General features: G+C 49.6%; 1 protein-coding gene across 2 annotated transcripts in view; it reads left to right on the top strand.

Moving 5' to 3' along the window:
- Positions 1 to 14,012, top strand: part of LOC127582872 (1-phosphatidylinositol 4,5-bisphosphate phosphodiesterase delta-3-like) — a 113,715-nt gene extending 99,703 nt beyond the window's left edge. For both annotated transcript variants that reach the window (XM_052038490.1, XM_052038489.1), the window contains exons 11-15: positions 1,497 to 1,613; positions 3,322 to 3,500; positions 5,885 to 6,020; positions 7,247 to 7,396; positions 13,409 to 14,012. In XM_052038490.1, the coding sequence (XP_051894450.1) occupies positions 1,497 to 1,613; positions 3,322 to 3,500; positions 5,885 to 6,020; positions 7,247 to 7,396; positions 13,409 to 13,497 (671 nt within the window). In that variant the 3' untranslated portion in view covers positions 13,498 to 14,012. The remainder of the gene's footprint in view (positions 1 to 1,496; positions 1,614 to 3,321; positions 3,501 to 5,884; positions 6,021 to 7,246; positions 7,397 to 13,408) is intronic.
- The last annotated feature ends 4,142 nt before the right edge of the window (positions 14,013 to 18,154 follow it).

Below are 18,154 nucleotides of genomic sequence, written 5' to 3'. Positions count from 1 at the left end.
CTTTGTAAAGGGTGCAGAAGAGGTTCACCAGGATGCTGCCTGGATTAGAGGGTATGAGCTATAAGGAGAGGTTGGATAAACTTGGGTTGTTTTCTCTGGAGCGTCGGAGGCTGAGGGCAGACCTGATGGAGGTTTATAAGATTATGAGAGGCATAGACAGAGTAGACAGCTGGTATCTTTCTCCCAGGGTCAAAATGTCTAATACTAGAGGGCATGTATTTAAGGTGAGAGAGGGTATATTCAAAGGAGATGTGCGAGGCAAGTGTTTTACACAGAGTGGTGGGGGCCTGCAGTGCGCTGCCAGGGGTGGGCGTGGAGGCAGATATGATGGAGGCATTTAAGAGCTCTTAGACAGGCACATGGACATGGAGAAAATGGAGGGATACGTATACACTGTGTAGGCAGAAGGGATTAATTTGGTTAGGAGTTTAATTATTAGTTTAATTAGTTCGGCACAACATTGTGGACCAAAGGGCCTGTTCCTGTGCTGTACAAGAAACAGCTGACAGCATTATTACAGCAACAGGACCATACAACGGCTTGGCTGTAGTACTGAAGCCTCTGCTCCAGTACAAGTTGTGCCTCTAGCCAAGCTGTTCCAGTACAGTCATGACATTGACATCTACACAACCATGAGGAAAGATCCCAGTTACATCCTGTTCACAAAACGCAGGACAATCCAGTCCAGCTGATACTGCCCATCCAGTCTAGTTACACTCATCAGTAGAGTGATGCAAGGTGTCATTGGCAGTTATCACTTATTCCCCAATACCTTGTTTACAAATCCCCAGTTAGCATTACACCAGGACTGTTCATCTCCAGACTTCATCCCAGCCTGAGTCCAAATGTGGACCAAAGAGCTGAGTTTCAGAGGTGAGAGTGACCGTCCTTGACGTCAAGGCAACACTTGACCAAGTGTGGCATTGCAGAGCTGTGGTAAACCTGGGCTTCCAGGGCCAACCGTTCCACCGTTCAGAGTCACACCTCCCACAAAGGAGGACCATTTGTGGCTGTTGGGGATTAATTATCCCAGCCCCAGGATCACCACCAGACTTGCTGGGGGTGGTGTCCTGGGCCCAACCATCTTCAGCTGTTTCATCACTGACCCTCCTCCCATAATGTCAGGACGAGGGGTGGCTGTTAACATCTATTCACCATTCCGTTCCTCAGCAATGAAGCCATCCATGGCTGCATGCTGCGAGACCCAGACACAGCTGGTAAGTCGCATGTGCCACAGAAGTGTCAGGAAATAACCATCTCTAACCAGTCTAACCACCTACTCCTACTAGTCAAAGTCAATCCCATCATCGAATCCCCCACCATCAGTAGTCTGGGGTCAACACTGACCAGAAACCCCAACTGGAGCAGAAACATAAGTGCCATGGCTGCCGGTACCATGTGTGGCTCTGCACCAGAACTTCACCAGGACAACTGATCACTCCATCATTCTCCAGATGTGAAATCTTGCCTCTAACAGTGATTCACTTGTTTTTCAGGGAGGCTCTTTGTGCGTTACAACACTATGCAGCTGTCCAGGATTTATCCCACAGGCTCCCGGGTCGACTCCTCCAACTACAACCCCCAGGAGATGTGGAATGCCGGATGCCAACTAGGTCAGACGTCACACATCTGCTCGTGTTGTTCACATACATTCAAGTCAAAATCAGACCACCCAAATTAAAATGAAGAGATTGAGTGTTTACTTCTGAAAAGAAGAGCAACCTTGAGAATGACTGATATAAATTAAATGAAAATAATGAGGTATTTGTACAGTGTGTGAGCTCAGTGGAGTCCTAACTTCAAGGAAGTCTGCTGCAGAGTGTACAGACTGAAACTTGTCAGAGGTGAAGACAAGACCTGTCAACTTATTCACAGGTTCTTGGTGACACAAAGTTGGAAGAGGTGGTGAACTGTGGGGAGGAGGTGCAGACAGGCTGGTGGACTGGTGGGTAATGCCAGGTGGAACTGATGTTATGGAGTGCAAGGTAGGAAGGGTGAGGGGCGGAAAATAAACCAGAGGGCACGATTGTAGAGGGGGTGGAAGGACAGAGAGATCTGGAGCTCCTTGTGCACAGTTTGTTAAAAGTAGCATGGCAGGTTGAGAAGGTCACGGTAAGAACACACAGGGTCCTGGGCTTTATAAACAGAATGGAGTTTGGGAACAAGGAGATCATGACCAACCTAATGGTTTGGCCACAACTGGAGTATTGCGTCCAATCTGGGAGCTGGACTTAAGGAAAGATGTGAAGAGTTTGGAAAGGGTTTGAAGAGATTTATCAAAATAATTCTGGGGATGAAGGGCAGGAGGTACGTGGGTGGACTGGAGAAGCAGGGATTACATTCCACGAAACAGGTTGAGAGCAGAGATGCTGGAGCTGTTTAAAATCATGAAGGGTGTGAACAGAGCAAATCGAGAGAATCTGTTCCGAACAGCGGAGGGTCAGGAGCCAGGGGCGGGGAATGAAGGGGATTGGCAAAAGAACCAGAAGTGACTTGAGAAAGAACTTTCCTGCAGCTGGTTTCTGGGGTTTGGACCACACTGTCCCAGGACGGCAGGGGGAGTGGGACGAGAATGGGTCTTGTACAGACTCAGTGGGATGAATGGATCTAGTACAGACTCAGTGGGACGAAGGGTCTCCTTCCATTCTGCAACCATCTTGTAATTCTTCACGGACTGCCTCTGGAACTTTCTATAAACACCGTTGCAACCCAGCAAACAGTTAGCCACACGACATAATTCATAAAGGACCGACAGCCTTAAAGTGTTGATCATCATTCACCACTATCATTACATCACCACTGATCGGAACATGGGTAAATCAGATTTGAGCCAATTGGGATAATTTCCAAAATCTGGCACCGTACTTGAATGAATGAAAGTGCTTTAGGGGGTGAGGCGATTAGATGTCAAGGATCCAGACATCCCAGTTTCATTCACCCTACATTTATCACCTCATCGGTACATTGAGCCAGTGTCTACCACATGGAGAGAGAGTTCCACATGGACACAAGGGGCCAACTGGTTTTCTTTAATTCTGCTCTTCCTCCAGTTTATGTGTGAAGGCGAGTTCCCAGGCTCCCAGCAACACCCCCCCCCAAAGGACCCTGCTCTGATTTTGTTCCCCTCCCCCCCGTCTCTGACCCCTTGACCCCTCCACTGTGAAAGATTTTCCTCTCTCCACGTTGCCATTTCCCTTCCAAATAGTTAAAGTCTCAGCCATCGCCCTTGGTACTTCAGGGAATACAGGCTTGTGTTTCATCCCTGCTGAGATGTTTATTGGTCCCATTTGGTTCAGAGATACAATTTTTATTTTCATGCAGTGGCCCTGAATTTCCAGAAGCCCGGAATGGAGATGGATCTAAACAAGGGGAAGTTTCGACAGAACGGTCGGTCAGGCTACATCCTGAAGCCCAGCTTCATGAGGAACAGATCTAATCTGTTTGACCCTGCAAGACCAAGACCTGCAGCAGGACTCAACAAGACGCAGCTGATCATTGATGTAAATTTAATTCCATTTTGGTTTCCCAAAATCTCCCGTTGTATGGATTTGAACCAAATTAAAATTCTGCAAAGTGGAACTCACAGTAGTTCACTTCGTCAACCCGGGGACCTTGGTTCCAACAGATCTCCACCATTGGGAGGTCTCCTTACCCGACCACCAATCCTGTTGTAGATGTGGGAAGTTCGTTGTAGGTCAATCATTTATTATATTAAAATTAAAATCCATTACCTTTGCACCAACACCGAGATGGTGATGGGTGAAGCAGAGATGACCACCCTCCTCGATCCAGCAGTGTCTCTGTCCCCACAGTATTTTTACCAATGGTGGACTTTGTGTGATTGGGAATGGATCTGAAAAGCTAATTACCATAGATTGAATTCCTACAAACAACACAGTTATGGATTAGCTCAGTTGCTGGAACTGGGATAGATTAAATGTTGCAGCTGTATAGGTCCCTGGTCAGACCCCACTTGGAGTATTGTGCTCAGTTCTGGTCACCTCACTACAGGAAGGATGTGGAAGCCATAGAAAGGGTGCAGAGGAGATTTACAAGGATGCTGCCTGGAATGCGGAGCGTGCCTTATGAAAGCAGGTTGAGGGAACTCGGCCTTTCCTCCTTGGAGCGACGGAGGATGAGGGGGGACCTGATAGAGGTGTATAAGATGATGAGAGCCATTGATCGTGTGGATAGTCAGAGGCTTTTCCCCAGTGCTGACATGGTGGCCACAAGAGGACATAGGTTTAAGGTGCTGGGGAGTAAGTACAGAGGAGATGTCAGGGGTAAGTTTTTTACTCAGAGAGTGGTGAGTGTGTGGAACGGGCTGCCGGCAACGGTGGTGGAGGCGGATACGATAGGGTCTTTTAAGAGACTGTTGGATAGGTACATGGAGCTGAGTAAGATAGAGGGCTATGGGTAAGCCTAGTAATTTCTAAGGTAGGGACATGTTCGGCACAGCTTTGTGGGCCAAAGGGCCTGAATTGTGCTGTAGGTTTTCTATGTTCTATGTTCTAAATCAGACCTCTCACATCTGGGAAACCTCTTTTTCACCTTTCTTTACACTGAAACTAAGAAGACAAATAAAGACCAGTTTGATGGTTTGGACACAATTCGCCACTAATACCCTGATCAAAATTGCAAGAATTCACATGAACAGTAAGTGTTCTGTTCAGATAATGTCAGAAGATATTCCAAATGGTGCTCTAACGTGGAGCAGAATACAGGAAGGAAAAGAAGGCAGTGTGCAGGGCAGTGACAGGGGCAATCATAACCAGAGTGCAGTGGGAAGGGGCAGTGCATAGGCACAAAAGTGCACCAGAAATTAAAGTCAGAGTCAGGAAAAATGATAAGATAAAATTAAGGCAAAGAAAAGGGGGACCGCTCCATGTTCACTAACCACCGATTCGGCCAGTAGATCAATTTTACTGAACATTGAAATTGTAGACCATCTAGCTTTGGTTTGGTATGTGTGCATGTGAATCTGCAGAGTGCGGTGAATAAGGCTGATGAAGTACAGGTCAGAGAGGGGAGTATCAGAGCATTCCTCCAGCATCTTGTGTGTTGCTCCAGATTTCCAGCATCTGCAGTGTCTTGTGTGTCCCCAGAGAGGGGAATATGATGTGATCACAATAATGGGAACTCAGATCAAAAGGGGCAGGACTGGCTGTTAAATATTCCTGGATAAGAAGTGTTCAGGAAGGATAAGGAAGGAAGGAAGGAAGGGTAGCAGAGTTGATTAAAGGGAGTATTACAGTGTTGGAGAGAGAGAGCTGCAACAGGGGCTAGAACTATGAAATAATAGAGGGACTATGACACTGCTGAGTGTGTTCTACACATCACCAGCGAGTGGGGGAAATACAGGGAGCCAAACATGGAGGGAGTTACAGAAAAGTGCACAAACTACAGTGTAGTTATAACGATTACCACATCAGAGGAAGGATGGGAGGACATCAGAGAGACTGTGGGAAAGATCGAGGAGAACAATTCCTGGGATGGGGAACCACAGTTACAGGATAGACTGGGGAACCTGAGACTGTTCTCTTTAGCAAAGAGAAGGCTGATGGGAGGTTTGGTAAAAGTGTATAAAATAACAAGGGGTCTGGACAGAGTGGGAGGCTTCCCATTGGTGGAGGCTCAAGGATTAGAGGTCACAGGTGGGAAATAACGGGTGAGAGAAATAAGAGCGATGGAAATCTTTTTTCCAGCACTGTGTGGTTGGAATCTGGAACACACCTGCTGGCAGAAGTGGAGGCAGGTTCCGTTGTGGATAAACATGTGGAACCTGTGACAAGGGAATGCAGGAAGGGCTGGAGAGCCAGTGTGGACGTGTTGGGCCGAGTGGCCTCCTGTGCCGGGACCTTCTCTGATTCTATGATCTGTTCAGGTTATTACAGCTCAGCAGCTCCCTAAAGTGAATAAGGACAAAAAGAACTCCATAGTGGACCCCCTGGTGCGTGTGGAAGTGCACGGTGTGCCTGAAGATAACGCCACAAAGAGGACAAGACACATTGAAAATAACGGTAGGGTGATGATGTGTGTACAACACCTTCCCAACGGGAGGAAGTTATACTGTCAGTGGTGGGATAGGTAGTAAATTCTGGAGTTGGAACAGGAGTAATAGTGTCTGCAAATAGATCCCACATAACTGCCATTACGGTTACGGGTAGAGACGTGGTGATCCACTGAATCACCGAATCACTGAACCATTGAACCACTGATCCACTGATCCACTGATCCACTGATCCACTTTCTATGGAGAGAAGGAATTCGCCAAAGACATGCGCAGTATGTACTTGGGACATTCCGATGGAACTGTCCTGGTAGTCTTCATGTTATCAGGTCCAAGTGTCCTTGTCTGTTACAATCAGGACACATGATCTTGCTGGTTTCAGAGAGGTTCAGCAGTTACTACTGTTATCTCACAGCTCAAGGGATACAGGTTCGATCCCAACCGCAGGTGCTGTCTGTAGGGAGTCTGCACGTTCTCCATGTGACATGTGGTGCTCCGGTTTCCTCCCACACCACAAGGTTGTGTTGATTGGCCCAGTGTGGCCATGGCAAAACAATCAAAGGGGTTGATGGGATTCTGGAAAAGTGAAGGGGTGCTAGCACCTGGTACGGGTTTGATGGGCCAAATGGCCTCCTGTGTTTTACAAATCGGGAACAAGAAAGAGCCAACCAACCCCTCAAACCTGCTCCTCCATCTACTGAGATCATGGCCTTTGAGGAAAAGAGTTCCAAAGATTTATGATGCTCTTGATAGGGGGAAAAAAAGCCACGTCTTAAATGGACGGGCCTTTGTTGTTAAACAGTTGCCCTGGTTCCAGGTTCTCCCACAGCATCCTGTCCACACTCACCCTGTTGAAACCCATCAGAATATTATATGTTTCATTTAGTCCTCTCTCACACTGAATCCTGAGGGCTGGCATTGACTCGATGGGTCGAACGGCCTCCTGTGTTGAAAGAAAACATGATGGAATCAGTGTGCAGACTGGTCCTACAGATGCCAGTGAGGGAGTCCCCAACCACGTCCCTCCCCTGGTCCCGGGTCGACTGCTCATCGACCGGAGGTGCACAGAGACACCCCCAGTGTGGCAGAGTCCCATCTCCCAGAATGGGTGGGGTCTCCCCAGTGGGGAGTGAGGCCACGGGGGCCTCTGTGTCAGACAGCAGTCCGTTCCCCAACAGACCCGTGCTTCCCGGTGTCAGACGGTTAACGGTCGCTGTGTCCTTTGTGGAATTGCAGGTTTTAACCCGGTGTGGAATGAAGCGCTCCGGTTTACAATCAGCGTTCCCGAGCTGGCGCTAATCCGATTCCTGGTCGAAGATTACGACTCGTCTTCCAGCAACGACTTCATTGGGCAGTTCACAGTCCCGTTCACCAGTGTGAAAGAAGGTAAACAGTGGTGCACTGTCCCCGCAGACACTGACCCACCCACCCCCACCCTCACCCTCTCCGCACCCACCCACACCCACCCTCACACACCCTCACCCTCTCCGCACCCTCACCCACTGTCCACCCTCACCCTCACCCACCCTTTCCCCACACCCACACCCACCCTCACCCTCTCCCCACCCTCACCCACTGTCCACCCTCACAGACTCCCCACCCACCCTCACCTCACACACTCCCCACCCTCACCCACAGAATCCCACCGACTGACCCTCCCCCACCCCCGGGAAATCCTACCCTCCCCATCCCGCTCTCTCCAGGACGTCACTCCGATGATGTCACTTCCCCCATAGGATCCCAGACCTTGACACTTCCCCTGGGCACACACAACCCCTCACCCTGACTCTCCCTCACCCTACACAACCCCTCACCCTGACTCTCCCTCACCCTACACAACCCCTCACCCTGACTCTCCCTCACCCTACACAACCCCACACCCTGACTCTCCCTCACCCTACACAACCCCTCACCCTGACTCTCCCTCACCCTACACAACCCCTCACCCTGACTCTCCCTCACCCTACACAACCCCACACCCTGACTCTCCCTCACCCTACACACCCCCTCACCCTGACTCTCCCTCACCCTACACAACCCCTCACCCTGACTCTCCCTCACCCTACACAACCCCACACCCTGACTCTCCCTCACCCTACACAACCCCACACCCTGACTCTCCCTCACCCTACACAACCCCACACCCTGTCACTGCCCCTCTCCTCTACACAACCTCCACCCTGAACTGCCCCTCGGGTTCAGGTCCCCGACAGGGAGACGGTTTAGGGAGGCACAGCAGTGCAACAGGTGGAGGTGCTGCCTCACAGCTCCAGAGACCCTGGTTCGATCCCGACCTCAGGCACTGTCGGTGTGGAGTTTGCAAATTCTCCCTATGACCACGTGGGTTTCCCCCAGGAGCTCCGGTTTCCTCCTACATCCCAAACGTGTAGGTCGGTAGGTTAATTGGCCGCTGTAAATTGCCCCTTGTGTGTGGGTGAGGGGTAGAATCTGGGGGCTGTTGGTGGGAATGTGGGGAAAATAAAGATGGGATTAATATAGGATAGTGTAAACGGCTGGCTGATGAACAGCACAGATTTGGTGGGCTGAAGGGCCTGTTTCTGTGCTGTTTCTCTCTGTTGTCCCTCCCCTGACCAATGGCTGTGACCACTGGTCATCCTAACCCCTTCAGGGTCAGACAGGAGCCCAGGCACTGATCACACTGGCACGGTGAGTCCACAACAGCTCCCTGCTCCTTTGACAACCCAACACAGCCTTTCGTGTTCCACAAAGCTCCTGGGTCACAGACATTACCCTCTCACCTCGTCAAAGATTCAGTCTGGTTTGTCAGATTTGAGCTAATTTGCCACAAATCCATAACCTTTAATAACTGGAACAGTTCAGTCACTCTGTTGTTGATTGAAAAACAGAAAGTGTGGTTGTGGGAAGCTCGTCAGAGGTCTGGGTAAACTTCACCTTGTGTCCATCCTCTCCTAAACCCTTGTGGATAAACCTAGAATGTCGAACCTTTCCTCGTGAGACAACCCGCACGGAATTCTTTCCCTGTAAGACTAGTATCCCGGGAATTAGTCGAGTAACAAACCCCCTCTTGAGCTGCTTCCAGTGCCTTGTGTATCCTTCCTTGAGACACAATTCTCCACACGTTTTCGCCGATGCCCTGAGACATCCTATCTTTGCATTCCATTCCCCTCACAATAAACACTAACCTCCCTGCATGCTGTCCTTCGGTGAATCATTCACTGGGACTCCCAGATCCCTCCACATCTCAGAGCTCTGCAACCACTCACCATCTCCAAAATATGATTTTTTTCCCTGTGAAAATTGACAATTTCAGATGTTCCCATATCTTACTCTATTTCTCAGATCTCTGTCCACTCACTGAATCACATCCTTCCTATACCTTGGTGACCAGAACTGCACCAGTTGAGGGCTGATCAAGGTTTTACAAAGTCAGGGCATAACTTTCTTATTTCTGTGTTCAGTGCCCTGATTAGTGAAGACCAGTATCCTGTGTGCTTTCCAAACCACCCATCCGCCTGCGTTGCCACATTCAAGGACCTATGGGCATACACTCTGAGGTCTTTCTGTTTCTGAGTACTCCCCAAGACCTGCAATGCATTGTGTGTGTCCTTGCCTCATTAGTGCTCCCAAAATGCATCACCTCACATTTGTCTGAATTAAACTCCACCTGCCATTTCTCAGCCCACTTCACCAACACATCCTGCAGGGATATGTTAGAGAACAGACAAAGTTTAAGTTTCAAAGAACGGGGCAGGGATAGAGAGAACAATGGAAATATCTGTGATGAGCTCATGAGCAGCAGAGAAGCACGACACAGGTTGGTGTTGGCTGAGGAAGTGTGATGGAGCCTTGTTAATGGCAGCTAAGCTGTGTGGAAGAGGTATAAAATGGAGGGAGACTGGGGGAGAGGGAGAAGGCAAAGTTCCAACATTCAGAAGGTAGCAGTTGCTGGAAACCTGAAATAAAAGAGACCGCTTGAAAAGTCTCCTGGTGCAAACTGGAAAGGCTGATTATCTGAAATTGTTGCATTTATGTTGAGTATTTTGACTGTAGCTTATCTAGATGGAAGATTATATGTGGTTCTTTGAGCTTACATTGGGCTTTGTTGGAACTGTGTAAAATTCCAAAAACAAAGAGCTCAGAGTGGGAAGCAATGAAGAATTAAAGTGACAGACAACAGGAAGTTCAGAGCGCCCCTTGTGAACTGAACAGAGGTGTTCTGCAAAGCATTCACTCAATCTGCATTGGGTATCTCCAGTGTAGAGGCACATCCCTCCCCACCATCGGGAGTATCTACAGGAGGTGCTGCCTCAAGAAGGCAACATCCATCATCAAAGATCCCCACCATCCGGGCCATGCCCTCTTCTTGCAGCTACAATCAGGCAGGAGGTACAGAAGCCTGAAGTCCCACACCACCAGGTTCAGGAACAGTGACTTCCCTTCAACCATTCGGTTCTTGAACCAACCGGCACAACCCTAATCACTACCTCAGTACAGCAACACTGTGACCACTTTGATCACTTTGCACTAAAATAGACTTGGTCTTTTCTTTGTTCTAATTATGTTCTTTCTTGTAAAAATTGTATATAATTTCTGTTTAATTGATGTTTTTCTTGTGAATGCTGCTTATCTGATGCTCTATGCCTGTGATGCTGCTGCAAGTAAGTTTGTCATTGCACTTGTGTAGATGACAATAAACTCGACTTTGACTTTGACCACATCACATTCACATACCATCAGGTGAACTAAATCTGTTCTGTACATTTTTGCATGTGTGTACGTTTAATATGTTCTGCCCCCTTGTTGGTTCCAAGACATTTTGCTGCAGGAACCCATTCTGAACACACTCAAAGAATTCACCATCATTCAAACAAGATCTGCTCTGTTTATCCCAATCTATCATCTTTCTCTTCTCCTGCGGTCCCTTGGGATGGAGGATGCCTTGCTCCCACTCCAGTTCTAGAGGTTCAGTGGTGACTTATGAAGCCAGTGTGGGAACTGCAGACTCTGTCACGGACGTGGCAGGATGATAGTTATGAGGTGATCCACTCCTTCCACTGTTTTCACTGGGTTTTGATGTGCTCCCGATGCATGGACTCAAGGCTCTCAACACCATCCCAAATGCTCCTTCTCCACCTTGAGTAGTCATGGACCAGAGATCCCCAGAGATCGGAAGGAAAGTTACACTTCTTCAAGGACTGTTTAAGAACGTACAAATATAAATATAAGCATACGAATTAGGAGCAGGTCCTTAAGCCTGTCTAACCTTTAGAACATAGAACAGTACAGCACAGGAACAGGCCCTTCGGCCCACCATGTTGTGCCAAACTAAATAAATTAGTAATCAAATGCCCAACTAAAGTAATCCCTTCTGCCTGCACAGTGCCCATCTCCCTCCATTCTCTGCACATCCACATGCCTATTTAAGAGCCTCTTGAACACCTCTCTCGTATCTGCCTCCACCACCACCCCTGGCAGCACATTCCAGGCACCCACCGCTCTCTGTGTAAAAAACTTGCCCCGCACATCTCCTTTGAATTTACCCCCCTCACCTTAAATGCATGCCCTCTAGTATTAGGCATTTCAACCCTGGGAACAAGATACCGGCTGAATATTATATCTATGCCTCTCATAATCTTCTGTCAGATTTCCCCTCAGCCTCCACCGCTCCAGAGAAAACAACCCAAGTTAATCCAACCTCTAATCCAGGCAGCACATGAGGTTACAAGGGGAAATGAAGAGGTTAACTGAGTGGACAAACTATGTTAAGCTAACTGGTCCGTAGTTTCCCGCTTTCCTTCTCCCTTGCTGAAAGGAGCACGTTCTTGAGTTGTTTCCGCTATCCACCTGCTCGTCTCCCATTGAACGGGAACTCAGAGGAGATTCACTGTTTCGAGAGTCTGGTGTCAGGCATGTGATTGCCACGGCCTGGTTATTGGAACCATCTGTGTGTTAATTAGGGCCTCGATGCTGGCAATGTTGGTCTAGGAGTGAACAACGATGTTGATTCATGAGGTGTGGCAGAGTTTCCAATCCAAGAACACACTGTGTTTATAGTTCATTAACTCCTGGATCTCCCGGTCATTCGCATCAAACCAGTCCTGGTGCTTTCCAGTGGAGGGATCAAGAGTCCCTTCGCGTACGTTAGTCAGGGTGGAGCTGTGGTGGGGAAGTGGTTTCGGTTCCAGGGCTGCAGGAGTGGGAAGTTGTCCTCCCACTGAGACTGTGCGTGAGGCAAGATGTTTGTGTGAGAGCCGTCTGGGCTGATGGCGACGTGAGACATCGTGAGTGCAAGAAGTCAGAGAGCAGCCTGCACCCTCCATCCACGCAACACGGCACTCGATGCCCCTCGTGCGGTGTTTCTGCATGCTGCATCTGAGGCCCAACACTTAGATCCGTTCTTTGCCCGTGGGGGTAGGTGGGAGCACTCGCATTCAGTGTCACCAGTGGTTAAAGGTGGGGGAGCTCCCCGCCTGTTTAACAATTTCAAATGCCCCAGTACTTGTAAAGCACAAAGGCAGGCCAGTGAGGTCCCCTTAAACACTGACCCAGCTTTGATGATGTAATCATGGTGGAGGGTGCAGCATCCAACCCTCACACCAGCAGCCCTCCCCTCCCCTCCCCTCCCCACCAGACTCATGAACCACTGCCTTGCACCACCATCTCCTTGCCCTCTGCCCTTCAACCTCTGCTCTGGGGTCCCCACAAGCTGCTCACCCTGATAACCTTCTCCCACAGACACACCAATGAGGCCCTGCGGTTAAACGTGCCTCAGCCTGTGTGCTGGTCTGACCCTTCCATTCCTGCCCATGAGGAGGAGATGACTCTTGGGGTGGCTCCTCTGGACTGCTCCCCCAGGATGCTACCAGCGTCCCAGCACGCACAGAACAGCAGGCCCCCAGAGCCGTGTCTCCCCATGGAACAGGGAACAGGAGGAGGCCCGTCGGTGACCACAGCTGCACACAGTACTCCAGATGTGGCCTAACCAAAGAGGTGCAGCGTGACTTTTATACTCAGTGCCCTGACCGGTGAAGGCAAGTACACCTTCGCCACCCTACCCACTTGTGTTACCACTTTTCAGGGAGCTATGGACTTGCCCCCCAAGATCCCTCCATACATCACTGCTCCCAGGGGTCCTGCCATTTACTGTACACTTTCCCCTCCCACTTGATCTCCCGAAGTGCAACACCTCACACTTGCCCGGATTAAACTCCATCTGACCTTCCTCCGCCCATATCTGTAACTGGTCTAGATCCTGCTGTGTCCTTTGACAACTTTCCTCACTATCCACCAATTTTGTGTCATCTGCAAACTTACTAATCAGCCCAACTAGATTTTTGTCCGAATTATTTCTATATATCAAACCAACAGAGGTCCCAGCACTGGTTCCCCTGATGATGTTTCTGTTTGTTTCTGCAGGTTACCGCCACATCCACCTGCTGAGCAAGGACTCCGCGCCCCTCTCACCCGCCACTCTCTTTGTTCGGGTCAGGATTAAGAGCGTGTAGTGTGCAGGGAGCCGACAGCGTGCCAGCACAAGTGGAAGCGTTGATGCACCCACTGTCCACCTGCTCCATTGAGGACAGCAGGTCGGGGTGCAGAGTGGGGCCGGGAGCCTACGATGTTGCGTAACTTTGCACCTGTAACAATGCCACACCATGACAATGATAACACTGTAAGCACAAAGCTCTGCTGCTTTCACCGGGAGCTCAGCCAGCTTTCCCCAGTCTGACTGCAGATAGCTGTGAGAGGCAGATATCTCTCATCCTCAGGGAGATCCTGTCTAAACATGAAATGGATAAGAAACCTTTCAGAAACCTGCTCATTAATCCAGCAAAATTCACCAATGAGAGAAGCGAGTGGTCTTCCCCAGGGTGGGGTCTGGGCTCTTCAACTCCTGCTGTGTTGTGGATTCATACAGAGGTCCCAGCTCAGCTCACCTGTATAACACTGCTGGTTATCGCAAGTACAGGGCTTCCCTCCAGGTGTACTTATATATAAAATAAGCTGCATATTTTACAGAGTGGTTTGTTTCGTGTTCTGTGAAACCTCAGGTCATGACACCTTCTGATCCTGCCCACCCAGTCTGGGTGATTAACATCTACTTTCGAGGAACTATTTTTGGACAAGCACATTCACACACACCAGAGTACCCCTCCTGTCACTTCCTACCACATAGGAGTCACTCTGCCCGTTGTAACGAAAATATTTTAAAATTCGTTCCTTGTTCTTTCCTGATTCAGCAACAAGAGGCACTGTACATGTGTTAAAGGTTATAGAAACTACTTTATTAGAGTTATATAAAGAATAAAACACAGAAAGAAAGAAGAATACTTAACAAAATACAGAAGGAAACAAAATAATATTTATCAACCAATCAATGAACTGATCTACACAATGCCGGAGGGAACCTCAGGTGTCCGACAGCCGTTCACACAGCCTCTGTCTGTGTCTCAGCACTGGTTGTGACCCAGCCTGACGGAAGGTCCTGATTCGCACCAGGAAGTTGCCCCCTTTACATACCCTTCAAAAACCTAACATAACTTTTACCCCAGTACTTTTCCATCCACTTGTAGTACCAGCCTGAACCCTCCTATCACTCGCGGCCTTCAGCCTAGGCACATCTTATAAACAGGAACAGCAGGTCTGCAAGGAAGAAAGTGTTCTTCACCAGTATCTAATCCCAAGGATGTGTGTTCATGCACATCTTCAAGGTATTACCACATTCCAAACTGACACCATTTTGTCTTACACATCACTAAGGAGGAATCAGAAATTTAACTCTTTCCTTACACCTGCAAAATCCATGCTGCTCCCAGCACAGAAATCCCATCAATCCCACTCTCACTCAGCTGGTTTCCTTGTTCCCAGCAACTTCTCCCCCACATGCCCAACAACTCCCACTGAACCACACACTGAGGGGGCAATTTACAGCAGCCAATTAACCCACCAACCCAGAAGTCTTTGGGATGTGGAAGGAAACCGGAGCACCCGGGGGAACCCACACGGTCACAGGGAGAACGTGCAGACTCCACACAGACAGCACCGGAGGTCAGGATTGACCCAGATACCTGGAGGTGCCAGGCAGCAGAACTACCTGCTGCAGCACTGCACACAAAATTTTATTGGAAGTCATTCGATGCACATCGACATAATGACAGAGCATGTGGCACAGGGAGAACTGCACCCGTCACCCAGAGCCCAGACCCCTGCCGCCCAGACCCCTGTCATCCAGAGCCCTGCAACCGTCACCCATCACCCAGACCCCTGCACCCAGAGCCCAGAGCCCAGACCCCTGCCGCCCAGACCCCTGTCATCCAGAGCCCTGCACCCGTCACCCATCACCCAGACCCCTGCACCCGTCACCTAGACCCTGACACCCAGACCCCTGCACCCATCACCCAGACTCCATCACCCAGACCCCTGCACCCATCATGCAAACCTCTGCATCTGTCACATTGTGGCACACTGTTTGAGTGAGCTGAACTGAAGGAAACCACCCCCTCTCTCCTCCAGTCCACTTCCAGCCAACATAACAGGGCTTCCAAACGCATTTTCCAAAGCAATTACATTTTCAGACACAAAGTTTTCAGACACTGGAGATAATCCAAGCAAAGACATCAAGAAACAAAGTATTCGGGGCACAGGCACCTGGTAATGTAGCAATCGCCAGATCTCTTCTTATCGCAATGTCGGTTATGGATTGCACAATACCCAGCAGAGAGAACTCCATGGGATCTATTGCATTCATCAGAAAGAGCAGACAAGGGTGCAATTTAAACATGGATCTCCTGGCTGCATCAGTGCTGCCCTGCTGCCACACAGAAATCCCTCAGCACTGCTCCACTGGCAGTGTGGCACTCACTCATCGATACCCTTTAAATGGGGTCATGCTTCCTCAGCCCTGCTCCTTGGGCACCACATCACTCTAAAGTGTTCCTGTAACTGGGTACTATTCCCTCCGTGTCGCCGCTCCTCGGTCATTACTCCTGCAGTAATGCAGCAGCAGCTGCGGCTGCCCTCCCACAGTGAAACATACCTGGATGAAGGCACCAAGGTCTGGTTGCTGCTGACACAAAGGTAGGAACATAAGTTGTGAAAGGGACATAAGGAGGCCACAAGGGGATGTACTCAGGTTGTGAGTTGGCAAAGATCTGGCAGATCTAATATAAAGTGTGAAATTGTCCATTTTGGCCGCTCCTACATTTCAGTGCAGCTCTCAACCAGCACCACTCCTCTGACACAGCAACACTCCAGCAGTGCAGCACTTCCCCTGCTGTGATCTCCTTCAGTGCTGCTCGAGCTACAGGGCACCCAGCCTCAGCACGGCTCCTCTGGTGGTTCAGCACTCCCGCAGCACTATGCCGAGGGAAACGTCAGCACTGCCCCAGCATTGTCCCATCACAATGCATCTCTCCCCCAGCACTGCATGTCTGACACTGCAGCAATCCAACAGCAATGCTCCTCCAGCAGACACCCTCTGGTAGCACATTCCAGACATCCACCACTCTCTGTGTAAAAAACTTTTCCCTCAATTCCCCTTCAAAACCTCTCCTTCCTTAAACCTTTGCCCTCTTGTATTTGCTACCCCTACCATGGGAAAAAAGATTTTTACTGTCTACCCACCAATGCCATATGTACCCATCTTATATATTTCTAACAGCCTCCTCTGCTCCGGGGAAAACAAGCCCAGTCTGTCCAATTTCTTCCCATAACTAAAGTCCCCCAATCCCAACAACATGCTGCCGAATCTCCTCCACACTCTCTCCAGCGCAACCACATCCCTCCTGTAGTGTGGCACACAGTACACGGTCTAACCAGTGTTTTGTAAAGTTGCAACATAACTTAAACCAGCAAGGAATATAAAAACAGACAGCAAGAGTTTCCACAAGTATATAAGAAAAAGCTGGTCACATTAAATGATGGTCCCATTAAGGAAAAGCAGATGACAGAGATTTCAAACACTTCATGTAAAAGACATGAAAATCACCTCAATAATAGCAGCAGATCCAATGATAGAAGAGAGAGGGGGAACTTAAAACCATGATCACTGGAGGAAAATGCTCAGAAAAACTCATGGGGCTGAAGGCTGACAAGTGCCTTGGGCCTGATGACCTTCATCCTGAGGTCTGGACAGAAGAGGTTGAGGAGACAGTGGATACGTTGTTTGTGATCTTACGAAACCCGCCGGATTCTGGAAAGGTCTCAGTGGATTGGAAACTGTAACATCCACTTTAGGAGAGAGACAGAAGGCAGGAAGTGACAGTCAGTTAGCCTGACCTCTCTCCACGGGCGAGTGCTGGAGTCCATTATTCAGGAAGATGTGGTCAAACACTGTACAATTAGGCAGGGTCAACGTGGGTTCGTGAAAGGGATGTAACAAGCAGTGTGGATAAAGGGGAACCAGCAGATGGGGTGCATCTGGATTCCCGGAAGGTGCCACATAGAAAGTCCCTGCGTGAGGTAAAAGCTCCTGGCTCTGGGGTTAATATCACCATGGGTAGAGGACGGGCTAACTAACAGAAAACAGTTGGGATAAATGGAGACACTGGAGACTGCAGACGCTGGAATCTGGAGCAACAAACAATCTGCCGGAGGAACTCAGCAGGTCGAGCAGCATCTGTGGGGAGAGAGGAATTGTCAGCAGGACTGAGAGTGGAGAGGGGAAATAGCTGGTATAAAGAGGAGGGGTGAGACGGGGGGGGGGCAGAGGTGATTGGTGGACCAGGGGCAGATGAAGGATGATGGGCAGGTTGAGCCAGGGAGGGCAGGGGTGGAGTTGGGAGGCAATAGATGCAGGCAGACAAAACTGGAGGAAGGTGGGTGGGTGGGGGTGGGGTGAAGGTGGCGACAGAGGCTGGAGTCTGATCAGTAAGGAAGGTGACAATGGGAACCACTGGGGGGGGAGGTGAAGGGCAAATGGAGCCAGAGCCAGGTGGCAGGAGGGGGCAGCCGATGGGTAAAACGCCATGGGAGGTGATGGGCTGAAGGCGGGTATGGGAGGGTCAGGGAGGGAGTGGGAGGTGGGAGAAAAACACACCAGAGGTGAAAGTTACCTGCAAATGGAGAATTGGCTGTTCGTGCCGTTGGGTTGTAGACTACCCAGGAGGAACGTGAGGTGTTGTTCCTCTAGATTGCATTGGGTCTCACCCTGACAGGTCAGTG

This window comes from Pristis pectinata, chromosome 25, assembly GCF_009764475.1.
Source record: "Pristis pectinata isolate sPriPec2 chromosome 25, sPriPec2.1.pri, whole genome shotgun sequence".
In the NCBI taxonomy this organism is placed as follows: domain Eukaryota; kingdom Metazoa; phylum Chordata; class Chondrichthyes; order Rhinopristiformes; family Pristidae; genus Pristis; species Pristis pectinata.
Note: the sequence above shows the minus strand (reverse complement) of the source record. Positions and strands in the feature narration are given on the sequence as shown.